General features: G+C 46.7%; 1 protein-coding gene across 11 annotated transcripts in view; it reads right to left on the reverse strand.

Annotated features, from left to right (window-relative positions):
• The window catches only part of SLC8B1 (solute carrier family 8 member B1), a 47,957-nt gene extending 28,243 nt beyond the window's left edge, over nt 1-19,714 (reverse strand). For 9 of the 11 annotated variants that reach the window (XR_015144606.1, XR_015144607.1, XR_015144605.1 and 6 more), the window contains exons 1-3: nt 1,574-1,769; nt 1,019-1,389; nt 149-390 (exon numbers count right to left, since the gene is read on the reverse strand). Coding sequence is in view for 7 of the 11 variants with exons in the window: in XM_086348106.1 (XP_086204232.1) it covers nt 149-304 (156 nt within the window). In the remaining 4 variants the exon portion in view is untranslated. Of the gene's footprint in view, nt 1-148; nt 391-1,018; nt 1,390-1,573; nt 1,770-19,577 lie in introns of those variants that run through there. The other 2 variants (XM_086348105.1, XM_086348110.1) reach the window with 2 other exon arrangements.
• Between the last annotated feature and the right edge of the window lie 1,401 nt (nt 19,715-21,115).

A 21,115-nucleotide genomic window follows, 5' to 3' on the forward strand; every position in this document is an offset into this window, starting at 1 on the left:
ATCAGGGCAGGGATTTTTGTCTATAGTATACGTTCCCTGGCATATTCCAGGGTTCACCTCAGTGCCTGGTACACAGTAGGTGTTCAGTAAATACCAAATCATCTGAATACATCCCCACCTGATACCAGTTCCCTGCGTGGATACTCACGTCTACCACGCTGGTCTGGCTCACACCTGCGGCTGGAAACTGGGAGCTAATGTGGGCCCCTACAGATGGGGCCCTGGCCCCGGACACTGTCTCCACCATTTGCAGCACACAGAGCAAACTCAGGACCCAGGATACATTCAGCAGTCCTCCGGCCATCAGCCCCCAAGGGGCCCGGCCCTCACCGGATGCTTCCCCTTCCGTAAGTGTTTCAGTTCCAAACAGCTGGCACCTCCAGAGGCCTGCTGGGTAGGAGTGAGAAAGGGGCAGTGTCACGGAAGACCAGACCATAGGACCCCACAGGAGGGGCCTGAAGACTGCCTCTCCCATCCCCCTCCAAAGGCCGGGGGCGGGGCGGGGGGCGGGGGAGGGAATGTGTGCAGAAGCCACATTCTGGATGGGCCTGACTCATCTAGCAGGCAGAGTACATAGCCCTTCCTCCTGAGCCCCCAGTAGTGTTTCCATGGAAACCCAGGGCAATAACTGCCTCTGATGGGGAAATCAAGGCCCAGGGGCAAATGAATTGCTCAAAGTCACACAGCCCGTTAGCAGCAGAGCTTGGCTGGACTTCAGCATCTGTCTTTTCCCTCAACACTAGGGAAAAACCAGCTTAATTTTTCTTCCAAAGAAATTAAACTGGAAAGGGGAAAAAGAAAAAAAGAAAGTCCCTGGCACACTAGTTTTCTTCTTTTGGTTCTTCCACGTGTTGCTAATGAGACTGTTTTGCCTTCAAGAAAAACAAAGCCCAGAAAACAACGTTTCTTTCTTTTTTTTTTTTTTTTGTAAATCTTTGCTCAAAGTTCTGGCGGGGGAGGGGGTGCCTGTGGGAAGGAAAAGGGAGCAGAAGGGCCTGTCTCAGCACTCTTTCCTCACCTGTTGACAGGCTCTTCCCTTCCGCAGTTCTCTGTAACCGCACTTGGCACTGACTTGGAGCCGACACTCCAGGTCTGCAATACAGGCTTAGCCACTGGGGCGCTATGCGGCCTTAGGGCGGTCACTCCACGTCTCTGAGCCTCTGAGTCTTCATCCGTAAAATGAAGACAAACGCGGGAGCGTCAGAGCAAACGATAAGGGTTCATTTAACAAGGGCTCACGCCCTCAGGTGTTCCCAACTTAAGGATCAACACGAGTCTCCACTCTATTGGCAGCCGATTTCTGGTGCTCGCTCACAAGGGAGCATTTATTGAGCGCGGCTGTGCGCTTCTCCGAGGCTAGACTTTCAGATGCTCGGAAGATCTGCAGACCTGATAAGGAGGAGCAGAGGCAGGAAATTGGGGTTACGATCACTTCTGCGGCTGCACTTTCTAGGTGCGAGACCCCGGGAACGTCCAAGTGCTCCGTTTCCCAATCCTGGCGGATGCTGAGCAGATGAACTCCGGGTGCGTGATCCTCCCGCCGCGCCCAGGCGGGCGGGGAGGCTCCTCTTACCTCCGGCCGGGCCTCGGACCCGCAAACTCCGCACCTCGACCCCGCCGGGCTTCGCGGCCTTTCCAGCCTCCGCCCGCCAGCCCGCGCCGCCCGACCTTCTGCCCCAGACTTCTAGGACTCTCTCTCCCCTCCGCCAGCCGCATCCGGGTCTGGTCCCTGGGGTTGCCCCAGGCTCGGCCCCGGCTCTCCCCGCGCCGGCCACGCCCCTCATACAACCCCGCCCAGAGGAAACGCCCCCAAGGGCTCGCCCCTTCCCTTAAAGGCACAGGCGCCCTGCGCGGTCCCGAGGGTCTTCCCCACTCGCCTTCCTGTTCTCAGTCACCTGCAGGTCGGTTCTGCTTTCGCTGCTAAAACAGAAGCTGAGATGAAACCTCGTGCATATAAACCATAGGAGAGGAGAGGAACTTTTATACGGTGAAACTAGGGGGTTTTCTTCCCAAGGGAGGGGTGGTCGAGTCGGCGTCAAAATTATTCTGGTAATCAATGGTGATAAGTATCTGAGAAGGTACCAGGTTGGTAAGATTCCCTGGAGAAGGGAATGGCAACCCACTCCAGTATTCTTGCCTGGAGACTCCCATGGACAGAGGACCCTAGTGGGCTAGAGTCCATGGGATCGCAGAGTCGGACACAACTGAGCACCTGACACTTTCACTTCGTGAACGCTCTGCCTTGCACACACACACACACTCTGGCTGCCCTGCTTGAAATGCCTGTTTGTGAGATCTCCTAATTGGGTTCAGCGTTTCCATCTAGTAGGCTGGTCTTTAAAAGAAGAACATGGCAGGGAATTCCCCTGTGGTCCAGCGGTTAAGACTTTGCCCTTCCACTGCAGGGGTCACCGGTTCCATTCCTGGGTGGTAAACTAAGATCCTCGCAGTGGGGCCAAAAAAGACGACGACGACGACGAATATGGCAAATAGGTCAAAACAGGTGACCGGTCTGCTCGCCCTGGAGGATCTAGTTCCTCCTCCCCAGTTTCCCAGCCTCCTTTCCTTTTGTTGCTGCTGCTAAGCTGCTAAGTCTGTGTGACCCCACAGACGGCAGCCCACCAGGCTCCCCGGTCCCTGGGATTCTCCAGGCAAGAACACTGGAGTGGGTTGTCATTCCCTTCTCCAGGGGATCCTCCTGATCCAGGGATGCAACCCTCTTCTCCTGCACTGCAGACAGATTCTTTACCATCTGGGTCACCAGGGAAGCCCCTGGAGTAGGGTAGGGCACCGAAAGAGGGATCTGGGGGTTTCCTCCTCCAACAGCCTCCACCACCACAGGTTGCACACATCTCATCTCACCACCTCCCTCTCTCCAAGTCTGTCCTGTCTCCTCACCACCTTGAGGACCGAGGCCCACCACTGAGCCCAGCGATCGATCGAAGCCCTTTACCATCTAGCCCGAGCTCCCCTTGCTGATTTCATCTTTTATCCCCACCTCCACCCTCTCCTGCTCTAGCCAGGGAAGTAGGGGACTTAACAGTTGGCCACACCTCTGCTCCTTCAGAGCCGCCTGCCTGGGTTGCCAGCCCTTCCCTTGTCTCCCTGACAGACTCCTCCTTAGATGCTAAACCCTGCTCAAGGGCCACCACCTCTGGGTGGTCTTCCACTCTCCTCCCTGCCCACCCCTCCCACCACCCTCGCGTTCCCTGCCTTCAGAGCACTCTAGCTCCCCACCCTAGAGAGGATGACATTGCGGTCTAGAGCATATCTTTGGAATCTCGGCCCGTAGATAATAGTGATTTACAGAGTACAGTTGCCTAGGTGACAGTGTCCTTATGCTTGTCCCATTTAATAGCCCTGTGGATAGGGACAGAGTAAGGGGCAAAGTAGGTGACTAAATAGTTACTCCACTAGGGGATTGTAAGTAAAGAAAAAAGTATGGGAGACCCCTGGAAATTAACAATCACTCAAGAATGCAGGCTTGCTTAGCCACAAAACCCAACAGTTTGTTTAGCAACAGAACCATGAGTCATGGCCCCAAACAATAAAACAATGGTGGCCTGAGCCCCATATCCTGCCAGGTGAGCTCAGAAAGTTAATGACCCCTAGGACATGCTCTCTGCACACCTAAAACAAACAGTAATTTATGGAAAGGTGACATTTCAAAGTGAAAGGCCATCATTGTATTGAGACCTAAAATAATTTTTCCATAGTGCGGTAAGAGTCCTCCAGGTAGGGCGAGAAAACTCTCCTGCCCAACCTGGAGGAGGAGCTGATGATGGAAACATCACGTCTACTCAAGAATGAAGAAGGTGGTGGTCTTTTCCCCCCTTCCCACTTTTGATTATAAAACTGTAGCCCTAAGTTCTTGGGGGTGCAGCACCCTCTCAGCTGCCTGAAAAAATCACCTCTTACCTATCACTTTGCCTCTCGCTGAATTCTTTCTATGCTGAGACATAAGGGAGCCCCCTGGAAATTCCACCTAGTGGTTTTACTGTGGGGTGAGGGCTACAGAGATCCCCATCTCGCAGATGAGGGAAATCGAGGTTCAAGGAGATGAAGCAACCCGTCCCCAAGGCACCCAACAGGAAGTGGCCAAGCTTTGCACCTAGGTCTGAGTGACCCCAGGTGAGTCCCCTTCACCACTACAAACTAAATGTCCTGTATCACTCTGCAGTAAGGGTAGATCTATCTGACATTCAGCAGCTGTATTCAGAAGGCCCAGGGCCTGTGTGGTGTCAACTGAAAAAAAACACAACCTTGGCATCTCGGTTTTATTGGGACCTTACTGAGGACGATAGCCAGACAGATAGCCCCTCACATAGTTCTGAGGAACTGCTCCAAAGAGGTGGTAGTCAAGCATACATCTTGGTGAAAGTTTATTGTTAATGACAGAAATATAGACATCTCAAGTTAATGATTTTAGTGCTTTTCTATGGATGCAAAGATGCAAAAATCTGGGGTCATTGAAATCTTCCCTTAGTTATGCATCTTAGCTTTCTGGGGGCCATATATCCAAACCCCAGAATGCTCTTTCAACCCTAAATGCTCCGTAGGGTACACTGCAGTGGGTCGTGATTGAACCCTTTGCAGAACTGGAAGATGAGCCAGAGTCTGTTCTTTTTATCGACAGTGGCAGTGTCAGGAACAAAGCAAATGTTTGGGGAAAGTGTGAGCAGAATAGGCTCAAAGGGGAACTTAAAAGAGGAAAGAGAGAGAGAATTAGAGCTTCCAGTCTTTACTGAAGAGGCCCAAAGACTTAGAAGGTGCCTTAAGCATACCGGAGTCTCATCTGCAACCAATACAAGTTCCCTCTTGATCCTAGCAGCCCTGGGCAGAGTTGTACGACACCTACTTGAACTCCCCCAGGGACAGGGTGCTCATTACCTCCCATGGCAGCCCAGTAATCGGCAAACAGTACCAACTTCGAGGAAGTGTTTTCATTGCCATTGCCAGGAGTTGGCATGGGCATAACCCTTCTAGAAGCGGACTTGCCCATTGATAAATTTAATCTTGAGAGCCTTGAAAACATATGTGCTTTTGTGCCTCCGTTGCTCCTGGAGCTTTTCTGAAGAGACCAGCGCTCTAAGCCTGGGCGTGTTTGCTGTGTCATCTTCATGTTTGTGCAAACATTGAAAATACCCTAAATCTCCATCCGTGGTGGACTAAGGAAACAGTTGATGTATCTCCTGTGAAATACTGTTGTGCGGCCATTTAATACCCAGTTCCTTCTTTTTTTAAAGAACAGAGGGATTTATTTTATTATTTTTATTCATTTATTTAGGTCTCTCTGAGTCTTCACGCTGCACCAGGGCTTTCTCTAGCTGCAGTGCACAGACTTCTCGCTGGGGTGGCTTTTCGTTTCGGAGCGCGGGCTTTAGGCACGTGGGCTTCAGCAGCTGCAGCACAGGGGCTCGTCAGCTGTGGCTTGTGGGCCCTGCAACCCACTGGCTCAGTGGTTGTGGTGCACGGGCTTACCTGCTCCGAGGCGTGTGGAATCTTCCCGGCCAAGGGATGGAACCCATGTTCTCTGCATTGGCAAGTGGATTCTTATCCACTGTACCCCCCAGGGTAGTCCCTGAGGTGGTTTTTCTCCTTTTCCTCCTCTGCTTCCTTCAGAGAGATGAAATCTGCTTTTCTAGATCATGCATATCTTAGAAGTTTTTCTTCTAAGGAGAGTGTCTTTTAAACTCGTGGAAGCAGTTTAGATCGCTATGTGGTATCTGGAAGTCAGGAGAACTCTGAACTAATTGAGGGGAGAAGGGATGAGGCCAGAGATCAAGCCACCCCTAGCTCCTTGATTTCTCCTTGGCTCCTCCCCAGCATCGTACTACAGAACTCCCTCCTGTTCCTGGAGAACATCCAGTTAATCGCCACCAAGATATCCCAGATATATTCTGCTTCATCTCTCTATGGAGGCTTATAACATTTTTGCTTGCTTGCTCAGTTTTTTTTTTAATATATTTATTTTAATTGGAGGCTAATTACTTTACAATATTGTATTGGTTTTGCCATACATCAACATGAATCCACCACGGGTGTACACGTGTTCCCAATCCTGAACCCCCCTCCCACCTCCCTCCCCATACCATGCCTCTGGGTCATCCCAGTGCACCAGCCCCGAGCATCCTGTATGCTTGCTTAGTTTTTAAAAATGTTTTATTGTGGACCGTGTTATACTTGCAAAATGAGGCAAAACTTGTTTACAGTTTGTTGTCTGAAATAAAAATGCACAACATAAATGCTGTGTTAGGTTTTATAGGGTTAAGTCCTCACTGAGGACTGTAGCCAGAGAGAGAGCCTCTCAGATAGCTCTGAGGAACTGCTCCAAAGAATTGGAAGGACTCAGAATATATATAAACTCTGTTGTTGTTCAGTGGCTAAGTCGTGTCTGACTCTTTGCGACCTCATGGACTGCAGCAGGCCAGGGTTCCCTATCCTTTACTATCTCCCGGGGTTTGCTCAAACTCATGTCCAAGTCAGTGATGCCATCCAACCATCTTATCCTCTACCACCCCCTTCTCTTCCTGCCCTTAATCTTTCCTAGCATCAGGGTCTTTTCCAATGAGTCGGCTCTTCATATCAGGTGGCCAAAGTACTAGAGCTTCAGCATCAGTCCTTCCAAAGAATATTCAGGGTTAATTTCCTTTAGGATTGACTGGTTTGATCTCTTTGCTGTCCAAGGAACTCTCAAGAGTCTTCTCCAATACCATAGTTTGAAAGAATCAATTCTTCAGCACTCAGCTTTCTTTATGGTCCAATTCTCACATCCACACATGACTACTGGAGAAACCATAGCTTCGACCAAATGGATCTTTGTTGACCAAGTGATATCTCTGCTTTTTAATATGCTGCTTAGGTTTGTCATAGTTTTCTTCTAAGGAGCAAGCGTCTTTTAATTTCATGACAAACAATCACCATCCTCAGAGATGATGATTTTTGGAGCCCAAGAAAGTAAAAATCTGTCACTGTTTCTACTTTTTTCCCATCTATTCACCATGAAGTGATGGGACCAGATGCCATGATCTTAGTTTTTTGAATGTTGGGTTTTAAGCCAGTTTTTTTTTTTTTTTTTCACTCTCACCCCCATCAACAAGCTCTTTAGTCCCTCTTCACTTTCTGCCATTAGAGTGGTATCATCTGCCTATTTGAGGTTGTTGATATTTCTCCCGGCAGTCTTGATTCCAACTTGTGATTCATCCAGCGTGGCATTTCACATGATGCATTCTTTGTATCAGCTAAATAAGCAGGGTGACAATATAAGCCTTGACATACTCTTTTCCTAATTTTGAACCAGTCTATTGTTCCTTGTTGGGTTCTAAATGTTGCTTCTTGACCTGCACACAGGTTTCTCAGGAGACAAGGAAGGTGGGGGCTGAGAAATACAAGTAGTCAAGCATTCATCTTGATAAAAGATTACTGAGAATCACTAAAAGCAGACATCTCAAGTTAATGATTTTAGTGCTTTTCTATGGGTGAGAAGACACAAGAATCTGAGGTCATCGAAATTCTTCCCTAGATACGCATCCATCTCGACCTTGTAGGGGCCATCTATCCAGAAGCACAGAGCGCTCCCTCCTGTCTGTCTGCATCCTGAATTTCCCTCAGGGCGCACTGAAGGTGGCCACTGCAGAGGCTGAGGACGGGATCCTTGTAGAACCGGAATGGCGGCACCATTCTTTCTTAACAAGTTTAAAAATAATGAAATGAACAATGCCCTCCATTCAAGTTAAAAAAACAGAACTATCAGTAACCTTGAAAGTGACATGGAAGTGTTAGTAGTTCGGTTGTGTCCAACTCTTTGTGACCCATGAACTGTAGCTTGCCAGGCTTCTCTGTCCATGGGCTTTCCCAGGCAAGAATACTGGAATGGATTGTCATTTCCTTTTCCGGGGTCCATCTCCTTTTCCAGGGGATCTTCCCGAAGCAGGATTGAACGTAGGTCTCCTGCATTTGCAGGCAGATTCTTTACCACCAGGGAAGCCTCTTCCCTGAAAAGCTGCCAGGGAAGCCCTAGGAGTCCCTGAAATCACCATCAAACTGCTGATTGTAAATCATTCCATCACTATATGTGTAAAACTTTCTTTTGTTCTATAAACATATATATTCACATATATTATGTATATATGTATCCTCTATAAGATAGTATCTATATATAATACATATAATATATACATTATATTATATAATATATAAAATGTTATAATGTATGGTATATATTATATATACTATATAGCTATATAGAATTGATGTATAAAATTATTTTATATACTTTATATATCATATCTATTAATAGATTTATATACCTATTGTATTATATATCTATTTATCTATTTTATATACCTATACATATAGCTTTACCACTGTGTAAGTATTCCTAAGTAGGCTTCCCTTGTAGCTCAGCTGGTAAAGAATCTGCCTGCAATGTGGGAGACCCAGGTTCGATCGTGGGTTGGGACAATCCCCTGGAGAAGGGAAAGGCTACCAACTCCAGTATTCTGGCCTGGAGAATTCCATGGACTGTATAGTCCATGGGGTCTCAAAGAGTCAGACATGGCTGAGTGACTTTCACAGGTAAGTATTCCTAAGCAATGACTTGGGCTTCCCTGGTGGCTCAGATGGCAAAGAATCTGCCTGCAATGCAGGAGACCCTGGTTGAATCCCTGGGTCTGAAAGATCCCCTAGAGAAGGGAACACAACCCACTTCAGTATTCTTGCCCGGAGAATCCCACAGACAGAGGAGCCTGGTGGGCTATAGTCCATGGTGTTGCAGTCGGACATGACTGAGCGCGGAGCGGCAGAAGCAATGACTTGTTTAGTTTTGCCTGTTTCTGAATTTTATGTAAATCAAAGAGTACTTTATGTGTTCCTCTGTGACTTGCTTCTTTCTTTCATCATCCTGTTTGTGAGCTTCATCCCTGTTGTCTCTGTGCTGGTGGCGGTTTGTGCCTTTTCTGTGCTGTGTAATAATTAGTTCATGGCATGACTGCACGGACGTTGATCTCTCCACTTTTTTCTGTTGATAAATATATGTGTTGTTGCCAGGTTTTTGCTACCAATGGCATCTTTATTACATTTCTTCTGGTGCATTTATAAAATAGTTTTTCTAGGGTATTGTTTTGGTCAGTGTTCAATCAGAGAAACAACCAGTAGGAGATACAAGTTTAAGAGATTTATCACAGAAATGTAAGAGTTGATCATCACTAGTTTAAAATATATTTTTTTGTATCAAGAAATGAATTTCCACGACTGGGGGTGGCTAGGCAAGCTCAAAATTCACAGGGTGCCTGGCTGGAAATTCTGGGGCACCAGCCAACCACAGTGGCAACTGCTTCTTCCCGGAAGCCTCAGCTCTGCATTTAAGGCCTTCCAACCAATTGGGCTGGGCTTCCCAGGTGGCACTAGTGGTAAAGAATCCACCTGCCAATGCAGGCAGCACCGGTTTGATCCCTGGGTCAGGAAGATTCCCTGGAGAAGGGAATGATCACCCACTCCAGTATTCTTGCCTGGAGAATCCCATGGACAGAGGAGCCTGGCAGGCTGCAGTCCATGGGGTCACACGAGTCAGACACAACTTAGTGACGAAACCACCAACCAAACAGTTGGATCAGACCCACCCAGAAAATCCAGAATAGCCTCCCTTACATATAGTCAACTGATTACAACTTTAATCACATCTATAAAGTCCTTTCACAGCAACACCCAGCTTAGTGCTTATTCAATAACAGGGGACTGTAGCCCAGCCAGGTTGACACCTAACACATTTATAAGGAAGAGTAGTAAGTGTGCATCTTTATACACAATATCCTGTCATTTGTTACAAGTGTCTTCCCTTTCTTATTGGAAGGACAGAAAAGCTTGTTAAAGTCTGAAAATCAATAAAATAATGAACACTGTTCTCTATCTCCTTCTAAGGACCCACTGCAGACTCTATGCAAATACACTCATAGAGGAATTCTAACTTGGATTTCATTCCACTTTTGTAAAAAGTAGCTCATATTATTGATGTTGTTTTGCAACTTGTGTTTTTTAAAAAAACTACTACTACTTCGTGGGAACCCCTCATGCTGGTGCATTTAAGTCTCAAATCAGTCACTGTGGGGAATTCTCTGAAGGTCCAGTGGCTGGCTAGGACTCAGTGCTCTCAATGCCGGGGCCTGAGTTCAGTCCTTGGTTGGGGAGCTAGGATCCTGCAAGTCTTGCAGTGTGGCCAAAAAAATATAATCATTTGTTATAATAGATGCTTGATATTCTGTGGGATAAGGGAAGTTGCCATAACTTTGCAAACTTTCCCACACAGGTGGGTACTTGCTTTGCTTCTGGGTTTTGCTCCTGGCAAACAGTGCTCTGTCCACATCCTTGAAGACGTACTTTAAGGCGCAGGTGCTTTCGTTTCTGTGGGACAGAATCCCGAAGTGGAAGGCAGATTAGCAGGTGTGCAGATCTTAAACGTCAACAGCTACAGTGACTCCCTTCTATAAAGAGCGGTAGCAAGTCACACTCCCACAGCAAGGTCCCATCAGGGAGTACCCATTTTCCTGCTTTCTCACCAGTGCTGATTTTTAACAACTGGGTTAACTCTTGAGTGAAAAAAAAAAAAAAAAACTTTCTCATCATTGGTGTGATTTGTACTTTTCCCTGTTGGCAAAGTTGACAAGTTATCATCGGCTTAGTAACTATCTGCATTTTCTTTTCCGTGAACTGTTTGCTCATATTCTTTGAGTATTTTTCTATGGTGCCTAGGCCACTATGGGCTTCCCTGATAGCTCAATTGGTAAAGAATCCACCTGCAATGCAGGAGACCCTGGTTCAATTCCTGGGTCAGGAAGATCCCCTGGAGAATGGATAGGCTACCCACTCCAGTATTCTTGGGCTTCCCTTGTGGTTCAGCTGGTAAAAAAAAAATCCGCCTGCAATACGGGAGACCTGGGTTCGATCCCTGGGTTGGGTCACCTGGAGAAGGGAACAGCTACCCACTCCAGTATTCTGGCCTGGAGAATTCCATGGACCATATAGTCCATGGGGTCGCCACTGTGTCATTAACAAAATTGTTAGATCAGTGTTGGTTGTACTCTGAACACTAAAGCAGTTCCCATCTGGGGGCCCCTGTATGCAGTGGGTAAGAATTAGGTCTTTGTATCAGCGAGATCTGGGACTCTGCTCACTTGAGTTTGTTCCTGGGGGACGTTACCTCTCTTCTTGGACTCCGTTTTATTTATTTTTTGTCTTTAAAACGGGGTTCTAAGGGTTTCCTGGATCTCTTAGTGTTATTGTGAAGATTTAAGGAGAAAAGGTGTGTCATGTGCCTGGCAAGTGGATGTCAGGTGTTGTTACCAGGAGTTAAGTCTAGGGAACACGACTTGCTCGGTGGTCACATGCAGACACCTGCGGTGCCTGGTCAGCAGTGGCCACAGGCGGTCACATGGCCCATTGGGAGGATCAAAGGCCATGTCCTGGGACAATGCTGTCACAGCAGAAGGGCCTGCTTCATGTTCACTGGGTCATCCCTGGGTGCTCTCTGCCCAGGAGCTCTGTTCTCTTAAATGATGTGAACTTCAAAAACTGGCTGGAACAGGGTAGCCTTTAGATAGGGGCCCTGGTAGGGTGGGGGGAAGGGAAGCGCACAGGCCAAGATCCTGAGGACGTTAAGGTCTGCCCCTTTGCCTGGGGCCCCAAGTCAGCTGAGGGATGCAGGGAGTGGCCTTGGAGGGTGGGATGGGAGAGGCTTCCATGTCTTCTGGGCTTCTATAGTGCCTGGAACTGCACACAGCCCTCTCAACAAGCCCATATGGTGCAAAATGATTATGATACCCTCTTTACTGGAGCTCAGAGAGGTGAGGTCACTTCCCCAAGATCACACAGCCAGCAAATGATGGAGTTGGGATTTGAACCCAAGTCTGTCTGAACCCACAACGCCATGCTCCTTCCTACCCATTACCCCTCAGTGTCTGGCTAATGAGAGAGGGAACTGCCCTTGCTTTCAGAGGGTCAGTCCACAGAGAGCACACAGACCACATGCCAATGGGAAGTGTCACCCAGAATTCTCCATGGACAAGCAGTGTGCTTAGAAGGCATTAATGCTGAGAGGTAACCTTTACTGAGTGACAGTCTCAGGTGCTGTGCAAGGGTCTTATTTAATCCCCTGCAGCGCTACGAAGTGGTAGGTCCTATTCTTGGCCCCTTTATAGAGATTAACAAACTGAGGCACGGAATGGAGCCATCGCTTTGGACAAGGATCCCCAGGGAATAAGGGTTGGCGTGGGGACCCAGGTCGAAGTCTGCCTTTGTATCACTTTTCTGAGGACAGCAGGAAATGGTATTAATCGGAAAAAGTTGGGAATTGGTGGATTGCGCCCTCTGGTGGCAGCCTCGATGGGCAGCGTCTATAGAGCTGTGGAAAGTGAAAGTGAAGTCGCTCAGTCGTGTCCGACTCTTTGCGACCCCATAGACTGTAGCCTACTAGGCTCCTCTGTCCATGGGATTTTCCAAGCAATAGTACTGGAGTGGATTGCCATTTCCTTCTCCAACAGAGCCGTGGAACTGAACTCAAATCCCTATTTGGACATTTCCTCACGTGACCTGGGGCGTCCCTAGTGGCTCACACAGAAAGTGAAGAAGTGAAGTGAAGTTGCTCTGTCGTGTCCAACTCTTTGCGACCCCATGGGCTGTAGCCTACCAGGCTCCTCGGTCCATGGGATTTTCCAGGGTACTGGAGTGGGTTGCCATATCCGCTTGCAATGTGGGAAACCTGGTTTTGATCCCTGGGTTGGAAAGATCCCCAGGAGGAGGGCATGGCAACCCACTCCAGTATTTATCCCCGGCTTGGATACAAGGACCATCCCATTACCTCCAGTCACCCTCTCCCCTCCTTCACGGGCCACCTTTCTATTTTTCCAAGACCATAACAGCCAGGACGTGTCAGAGCAGCCTGACAAGTCAGCCTCCCCCATCTGGCTGTGACCACATACCACGTCTTGGTTAATCTCCCCCAAACCCTGCCTTTCTCATGCCCTTCACTTCCCAGCTCAAAAACCATACACGGCTCCCCATAACTCCCCAAATTCACTGCCCACCATCTACCGTCAACCTACCCTTTTGAACTACCTCTTGTTCTCACCCTCCGCTCACAGCAAATCCATAAGGCACACGGTCTCAGAAGTGCTGAGCTCTGAGCCAGGCTGGGGGCAGGGAGAAAGCTGAAGATAGGGCTTGTCGTCAGATCCAGCCAAGCTGCTTTACTCTCTGCCCCAGCCTTGTTCAGGCTGTACCCACCGCTGAGAAAGCCGTCTTTTCTCTTTGATTCTAATGTCACTATCTGAAGTTAGAAACAGCAGAAACCAGCTGCAAGAAACCAGAGCGTGATCAATATAACCTACCACTGCTTAAAGATGTGGATGCAGACTTTGAGATGTGCATAGACGTTGGGTATAGACACATAGATATAGAAAGGCATAAGGATAGACAAATGGACACAGTTGTAGACATATAAATAGGCACACACCTATTATGATCCCACCAGCAGTCTGCAAGAATGTCTTCACATCCTTTCCAACGTGTTATTGTCTTTTTTCTTTTTAAAATTATAGCTACCCTCACTAACGTGAAGTGGTATTTCATTGTGATTTTGATTTGCATTTCTGTAATGACTAATGGGGCTTCCCTGACGGCTCAGACAGTGAAGAATCCACCTGCAATGCTCAAGACCTGGGATCGATCCCTGGGTGGGGGAGATCCCCTGGAGAAGGAAACAGCTACCCACTCCAGTATTCTTGCCTGGAGAATTCCATGCATGGAGGATGTTGAGCATCTTATCATGTACTTATTGGGCATTTGTATATCTTCTTTGGAGAAATGTCCATTCAAGTCCCCTGCCCACCTTTTAATTGGGTTTTTGTATTTTTGTGGTTGAATTGTAGAAGTTCTTTATATGTTCTGGATTTTAAACCCTTATTAGATGTAGTATTTGCAAATATTTTCTCCCATCCTGTGGGTTGTCTTTTTACTCTCTTAATGGTATCCTTTGAGGCACAAAGGTTTTTAATCTTAATGAAGTCTAATTATCTATTTCTTCTGTTGTCTAAGCTTTTGGTGTCACATGTAAGAAACCATTGCCAAATCTAAGGACAGGCAGATTTCCCTCTAGGCTTCCTTCTAACAGCTTTATAGTTTTAGCTCTTAAAATTTATCCACTTTGAGTTAATTTTTGTATATGACATAAGGAAGAGGTGCTTATCAGCACCATTTGTTGAAGAGAACATTTTTTTCTTCATTGAATAATCTTGGCACCCTTGTTGAAAACCAACTGACCATAGAGGTAAGGCTTTATTCCTGGGATTTCAACTCTATTCTATTGGTCTACATGTCTGTTCTTCTGAAAATACCACCCTGTTTTAATTACTTTCACTTTGAACCAAGCTTTGAAATCTGGATTCCTTGAAACCCCATATGGATTTCAGGATGAGTTTTTCCATTTCTGTAAAAGAAATACTATTGGGATTTTGATAGGAATTGCATTGAATCTGTATATGCCATTGGGTAGAATTGTTATCTTAACAACATTAAGTCTCCAAATCTGTGAACATGACTCCATTTATTTTTTTAGAATCCTTTGATTACCATTTTAATAGGGGATTCTTAAAAGTGGTAATGCCTACAGAACTCAAAGACTTGAATCCCTAGTGGTTAAATTTGAGGCCGATGGGAAAGACTCGTTTCTCTGACACAATGTAGAATGCTTTCAGAAATACCACAGGTCAATTCAGTAGGATCTATTCAGTGTCCCTAGCTTGGGGGAAGCCGAATAGAAAGACAAAGGTTGTTTCGGAGCCTCTGGTCCACGATTCCTCCTGTATGTCAACCAGCAGTATGTGAGAATGCCAGCTTGCTGAGACACGCTTTACTGTCTGGATCATAACTCAAAATGAACCTCCCCAGGTGGAGGTTCATGAACTTACCTGGTGGTCCAGTGGTTAAGACGCCACGCTGCCAATGCAGGGAGCTCAGGACTGATCACCAGTCAGGGAGCTAGACCCACACGCTGCAACTAAAAAAAATAAAGAAAGATCCAGCATGCCTCAGCTAAGACCTGGTGGAGCCAAACCACCGCCACCACCACCCGCAACGAACCTTCCTGCCCTGACTGGAGCACTCCAAACCTTCCAGGACTGGCCTGCCTTCTGCACAGGCTAATTTAATTCTCTCGAAGACCACAAGATGGCAGCAAGAGTGGAGCTGCCAAGAGTTCGGGAGTAGAGGCAAAGATTAGGGAAAGAAAAGGGAGCGATGCCAGGGTGAAGGTGTGAGCAGCACGGGGGGAGTGCCACGGAGGGCGCCCCCTCCACCAGTCACACACATGGATACTGGCTGTGAGCGGGAAGCTGCCCGATGCCCATGGGTGGACATGCTCAAAGTCAAAATAGATACGAAATTGTTAGCACACCAGCATTTTCATATTATACATCTGTAACTGATATAAGATTGTACATCAACTATGCTTCCATTTATACAAAGAAACAGAAGTTTATGTATGGAAAGATGTGTTGTGGCAAATTTTTCAAAAGCAAAGATCTTTTTCAAAAATGTTCAACAAAAATGAAAGACTAGGACATGAATTGCAGCAATATCTTTTTTGATCCACTTTCTAAAGAAATGAAAATGAAAATTTAAAAATGGGATCTAATTAAACTTAAAAGCTTTTGTACAGCAAAGGAAACCATAAACAAGGCAAATATCATATTGTATCACTTATATGTGGAATCTAAAAAAAAAAAGTGTACCAATGAACTTATTTACAAAACAGAAGTAGAGTCGCGGATGGAGAAAACAAACTTATGGTAACCAGGGGTTAAGTGGGTGGCTAGGGCTAAATTGGGAGATTTAGATTGACATAAACACACTGCCATATATACAATAGGTAACTAATAAGAACTTGCTATATAGCATAGAAAACTCTATTCAATACTCTGTAATGAGCTATATGGGGAAAGAATCTAAAAATGAAAAAAAGAAAAGAGTGAATATACGTAGAACTTATTCACTTTGCTGTACACCTGAAATTAACACACGTTGTAAATTGACTACAGTTCAGTTCAGTTGCTCAGTCGTGTCCGACTCTTTGCGACCCCATGAATCGCAGCACGCCAGGCCTCCCTGTCCATCACCAACTCCCGGAGTTCACTCAGACTCACGTCCATTGAGTCAGTGATGCCATCCAGCCATCTCATCCTCTGTCGTCCCCTTCTCCTCCTGCCCCCAATCCCTCCCAGCATCAGGGTCTTTTCCAATGAGTCAACTCTTCGCATGAGGTGGCCAAAGGACTGGAGTTTCAGCTTTAGCATCATTCTTTCCAAAGAAATCCCAGGGTTGGCCTCCTTCAGAATGGACTGGTTGGATCTCCTTGCAGTCCAAGGGACTCTCAAGAGTCTTCTCCAACACCACAGTTCAAAAGCATCAATTCTTCAGCTCTCAGCCTTCTTCACAGTCCAACTCTCACATCCATACATGACCACAGGAAAAACCATAGCCTTGACTAGACGAACCTTTGTTGGCAAAGTAATGTCTCTGGTTTTGAATATGCTATCTAGGTTGGTCATAACTTTCCTTCCAAGGAGTAAGCGTCTTTTAATTTCATGGCTGCAGTCACCATCTGCAGTGATTTTAGAGCCCCCAAAAATAAAGTCTGATACTGTTTCCCCATCTATTTCCCATGAAGTGATGGGACCGGATGCCATGATCTTCGTTTTCTGAATGTTGAGCTTTAAGCCAACTTTTTCACTCTCCTCTTTCACTTTCATCAAGAGGCTTTTTAGTTCCTCTTCACTTTCTGCCATAAGGGTGGTGTCATCTGCATATCTGAGGTTATTGGTATTTCTCCCAGCAATCTTGATTCCAGCTTGTGCTTCTTCCAGCCCAGCGTTTCTCATGATGTACTCTGCATATGTTAAATAAGCAGGGTGACAATATACAGCCTTGACATATTCCTTTCCCTATTTGGAACCAGTCTGTTGTTCCATATCCAGTTCTAACTGTTGCTTCCTGACCTGCATACAAATTTCTCAAGAGGCAGATCAGGTGGTCTGGTATTCCCATCTTTTTCAGAATTTTCCACAGTTTATTGTGATCCACACAGTCAAAGGCTTTGGCATAGTCAATAAAGCAGAAATATATGTTTTTCTGGAACTCTCTTGCTTTTTCCATGATCCAGCGGATGCTGGCAATTTGATCTCTGGTTCCTCTGCCTTTTCTAAAACCAGCTTGAACATCAGGAAATTCATGGTTCATGTATTGCTGAAGCCTGGCTTGGAGAATTGTGAGCATTACTTTACTAGTGTGTGAGATGAGTGCAATTGTGCGACAGTTTGAGCATTCTTTGGTATTGCCTTTCTTTGGGATTCGAATGAAAACTGACCTTTTCCAGGCCTGTGGCCACTGCTGAGTTTTCAGTTCAAAGTTAAAATAGATACGAAATTGCTCAGTCGTGTCTGACTCTTTGAGACCCCTTGGACTGCAGCACTCCAGGCTTCCCTGTCCATCACCCACTCCCGGAGCTTACTCAAACTCATGTCCATTGAGTCGGTGATGCTATCCAACCATCTTAACCATCAAATCAACTATACACCAATAGAATATTTTTAAAAATCACAAAAGGAAAAAAAATATCCTTGCTCTGGCCATTATAAGTTGTTAGATATCCACACTTGATACTTCTAATAATATTCACTTATCTAAAATTACGCCTTAATTGATAGGGTAAACAAGCAAAAGTAAATAAATAAACCCAAAAGAAAATGACTAACTTACATCCCTATGATGGCACACCCATATGATGGGACACAGTGACATCTGAGTGAGGGAATATTACGGTGTTTTCAAAGAACATTGGACGACATGAGAAAATATCCATGATTCCATACTAAGGGGCGAAAGCAAGGCACACTATAATATATGCAAGAGGACTCCATCTTTGTAAATATACATGCGTTTGTATGGATGCATAGCAGAACAGATGGAAGGTTAACTGAGATCATTCCTGGGTGGTAGGGGTTAGGGGTGACTTTTAGAAGCAGATTTCAGGGACTTCCCTGGTGGTCCAGGGGCTCAGACTCCTCCTTCCCAATGCAGGGGGCCCCGGTTTGATTCCTGGACTAGGACCTAGGTCCCAGATGCCAAGACTAGGAGTTTGAATGCAGCAACTAAAAGATTCTTCACGCTGCAACTAAGACGTGGTGCAGCCAAATTTAAAAAAAAAACAAAGTTTTTTTTAAATGGAAAAATATCAGTTCAAAACGTGGTTTCATTTTTTCAGAATTCTCTAATATGCCTGAATTAAATGCATAATCTGAAAAAAATACATATACACACGCACATAGATACACGCATATTACACACACATCAGAAAACCAGCATTTTCCTTTAATACTGGGGATGGAGGAAGTGAGGGGAAACTTAGGGATAGTAAAGATCTCTCTTCCCCTCATGCGAAGACACATCAAGAAGGCAGCCACCCTCAAGCCAGGAAGAGGGCCTTCGTCAGCTGTTCGGAGTTGTAGGCTTTTATAATAAACTGGTAATCAGTAAATAAGCTGTTCTCCTGGTTCTGTGAGCCATTCTAGAAAATTACTGAGCCTGAGGAGGGAGTCCTGGGAACCCCCGGTTTATAACTGGTTGGTTAGAAGCACCGGAGCCCTGGGGGCTTCCCTGGTGGCTCAGAGGGTAAGGAATCTGCCTGCAGTGCAGGAGACCCGGGTTTGACCCCGGGGTGGGGAAGATCCCTTGGAGAAAGAAATGGCAACCCACTCTAGTACCCTTGCCTGGAGAATCCCATGGACAGAGGAGCCTGGCGGGCTACAGTCCACGGGGTCACAAAGCGTCAGACGTGACTGAATGACTGACACTTTCACACTGGAGGTGGGGACTCTGAAGTGGAGGTGGGGGCAGCCTTGGGGGGACTGAGCCCTCAACCCAGGGGTTCTGATGTGGACTCCAGCAGAGAGGGTAGAACTGAATTGAACTGTGGGACACAGCTGGTGTCGGGGAGTTGCTCAGTGAGAGAAAGTCCCCCTTGGCCCCAGTCTGGTGTGAAACTTACTGGGAGCTGCCTGGTGGCCCAGAGGTTGCAGCTCTATGCTCTCACTGCCAAGAGTCAGGGTCTCATCCCTGGTCTGGGAACTGGGATTCTACAAGACGCGAAGCATAGCCCCCAAACCCCAACCAACCAACCAACCAACCAGAAAGCAAGGCGACTGGCATCAGGAATACTGAGGGCAGAGGAAGAAAACAGCTTTCCCTCTTGCGTGGGAGTTGCTTCCCCTGGACGCAGGCTGGGCAGGATGGACTAACAGGGCCTGGAGTCGGGAGGCCGATTTTCCTACAGGCCCAGGCCCCGAGCTGCTTACCAGCCCCTGCCCCGTTGAAGCAGCTGCTGCCTGAACAGATTAGCACGCATCCAGCGGCTCAGAACCTTGCAAGTGTGTTATCTCACGTTTTGTGGTCAGAGGCCCAGCAGGCCTGGCTGGTTCCCCCATTCTAGGCCCCACAAGGCTGAAATCTAGGTGTTGGCCAGGCGGCATTCCTACCTGGAGGTGCTGGGGTCGCTCCGCCTGTGGGTGAACCTGGTTCCACGTGCTGTTAGGATGGAGGTGCCTGCCTCTTGGCAGGCGGTGAGCCCCCAGAGGCCTCACATTCCCCGAGAGCAGCTCAGACGCCTCGCCTGCCTCCTCTGTAGCTGACCCTCTCTGACCTCAGGTGGAACCACTTCTCTGCCTTTAAAGGCTCGCGTGGGATTCAATTGGACTCACCTGGATCCCGTCCCTACCTCAAGATCTTCACTCACATCTTCAGTGTCTCTTTTGCCATGTCAGGCAACATAGTCACAGATTCCAGAGAGTCATCTAATGGTTTTATCCACTGACAGTCTCTGTTTAAACCATCTGTTTCATCAGAGGTTGCAAAAGGGCGGTTGTACTTTCAACAAACAGGATTTTCCACTTAAAATTTTGTTTCTTTATCAGTCATGGCCGTTTGTTTATCCCAAAATAAAGTTTGTACGAGAAAGGCTGGGTTTATTTCTTATTCATTGTTCTCTGAGAAAAAAAAAGGAGGGGGAGAAGGTACCCTGCTGCTGCTGCTGCTACTGAGTCACTTCAATCGTGTCCGACTCTGTGGGACCCCAGAGACAGCAGCCCACCAGGCTCCCCTGTCCCTGGGATTCTCCAGGCAAGAACACTGGAGTGGGTTGCCATTTCCTTCTCCAATGCATGAAAGTGAAAAGTGAAAGTGAAGTCACTCAGTCGTGCCTGACTCTTAGCGACCCCATGGATTGCAGCCCACCAGGCTCCTCTGTCCATGGGATTTTCCAGGCAAGAGTACTGGAGTGGGGTGCCATTGCCTTCTCCAGAAGGTACCCTAGGTACTTTCAATGATGATCTGTGACTACGTTTCTTTTTTTTTTTAATTAAAAAAATTTTTAATTGTAGGAAAATTGCTTTACAATGTTGTATTGGTTTCTGCTGGACAGTAAGCCAAGTCAGTGGTAATTTTATATATATATATATATATCCCCTCCCTCTTGAGCCTCCCTTCCCCCCTTCCATCCCCGCCTCTAGGTCATCACAGAGCACCAAGCTGAGCTCGCTATGTCATAAAGCAACGTCTTATTGTCTGTTTTACACATGGTAGATTATATATGTTAATGCTACATTTGTCCCGCTCTCTCCTTCCCCCGCTGAATCCACAGGCCTGTTCTCTACACCTGTGTCTCCATTCCTGTCCTGCAAATAGGTTCGTCAATACCATTTTTCTAGATTCTGTATATATGCATTAATACACGATATTTTTCTCTAACTTACTTCATTCTGCGTAAGAGGCTCTGGATTCATCCACCTCACTACAATTGATTCATTCCTTTTTATGGCTGAGTAATACTCCATTATATATATATATATATATAATGTACCACATCTTTATCCATTCATCTGGCAATGGACATCTAGGTTGCTTCCCTATCTTGGCTACTGCACATAGTGCTGCAATGAACACCGGAGTGCATGCGATGACTGCATGTTTCTTGATCACTGAAACGTTTCCTTTTCTTTGCTCTTAACAACCTTAAATG

The sequence above is a fragment of the Bos grunniens genome, chromosome 17 (assembly GCF_055505025.1).
Source record: "Bos grunniens cultivar Pamir isolate PY7600 chromosome 17, Bosgru_T2T1.0, whole genome shotgun sequence".
NCBI lineage: Eukaryota > Metazoa > Chordata > Mammalia > Artiodactyla > Bovidae > Bos > Bos grunniens.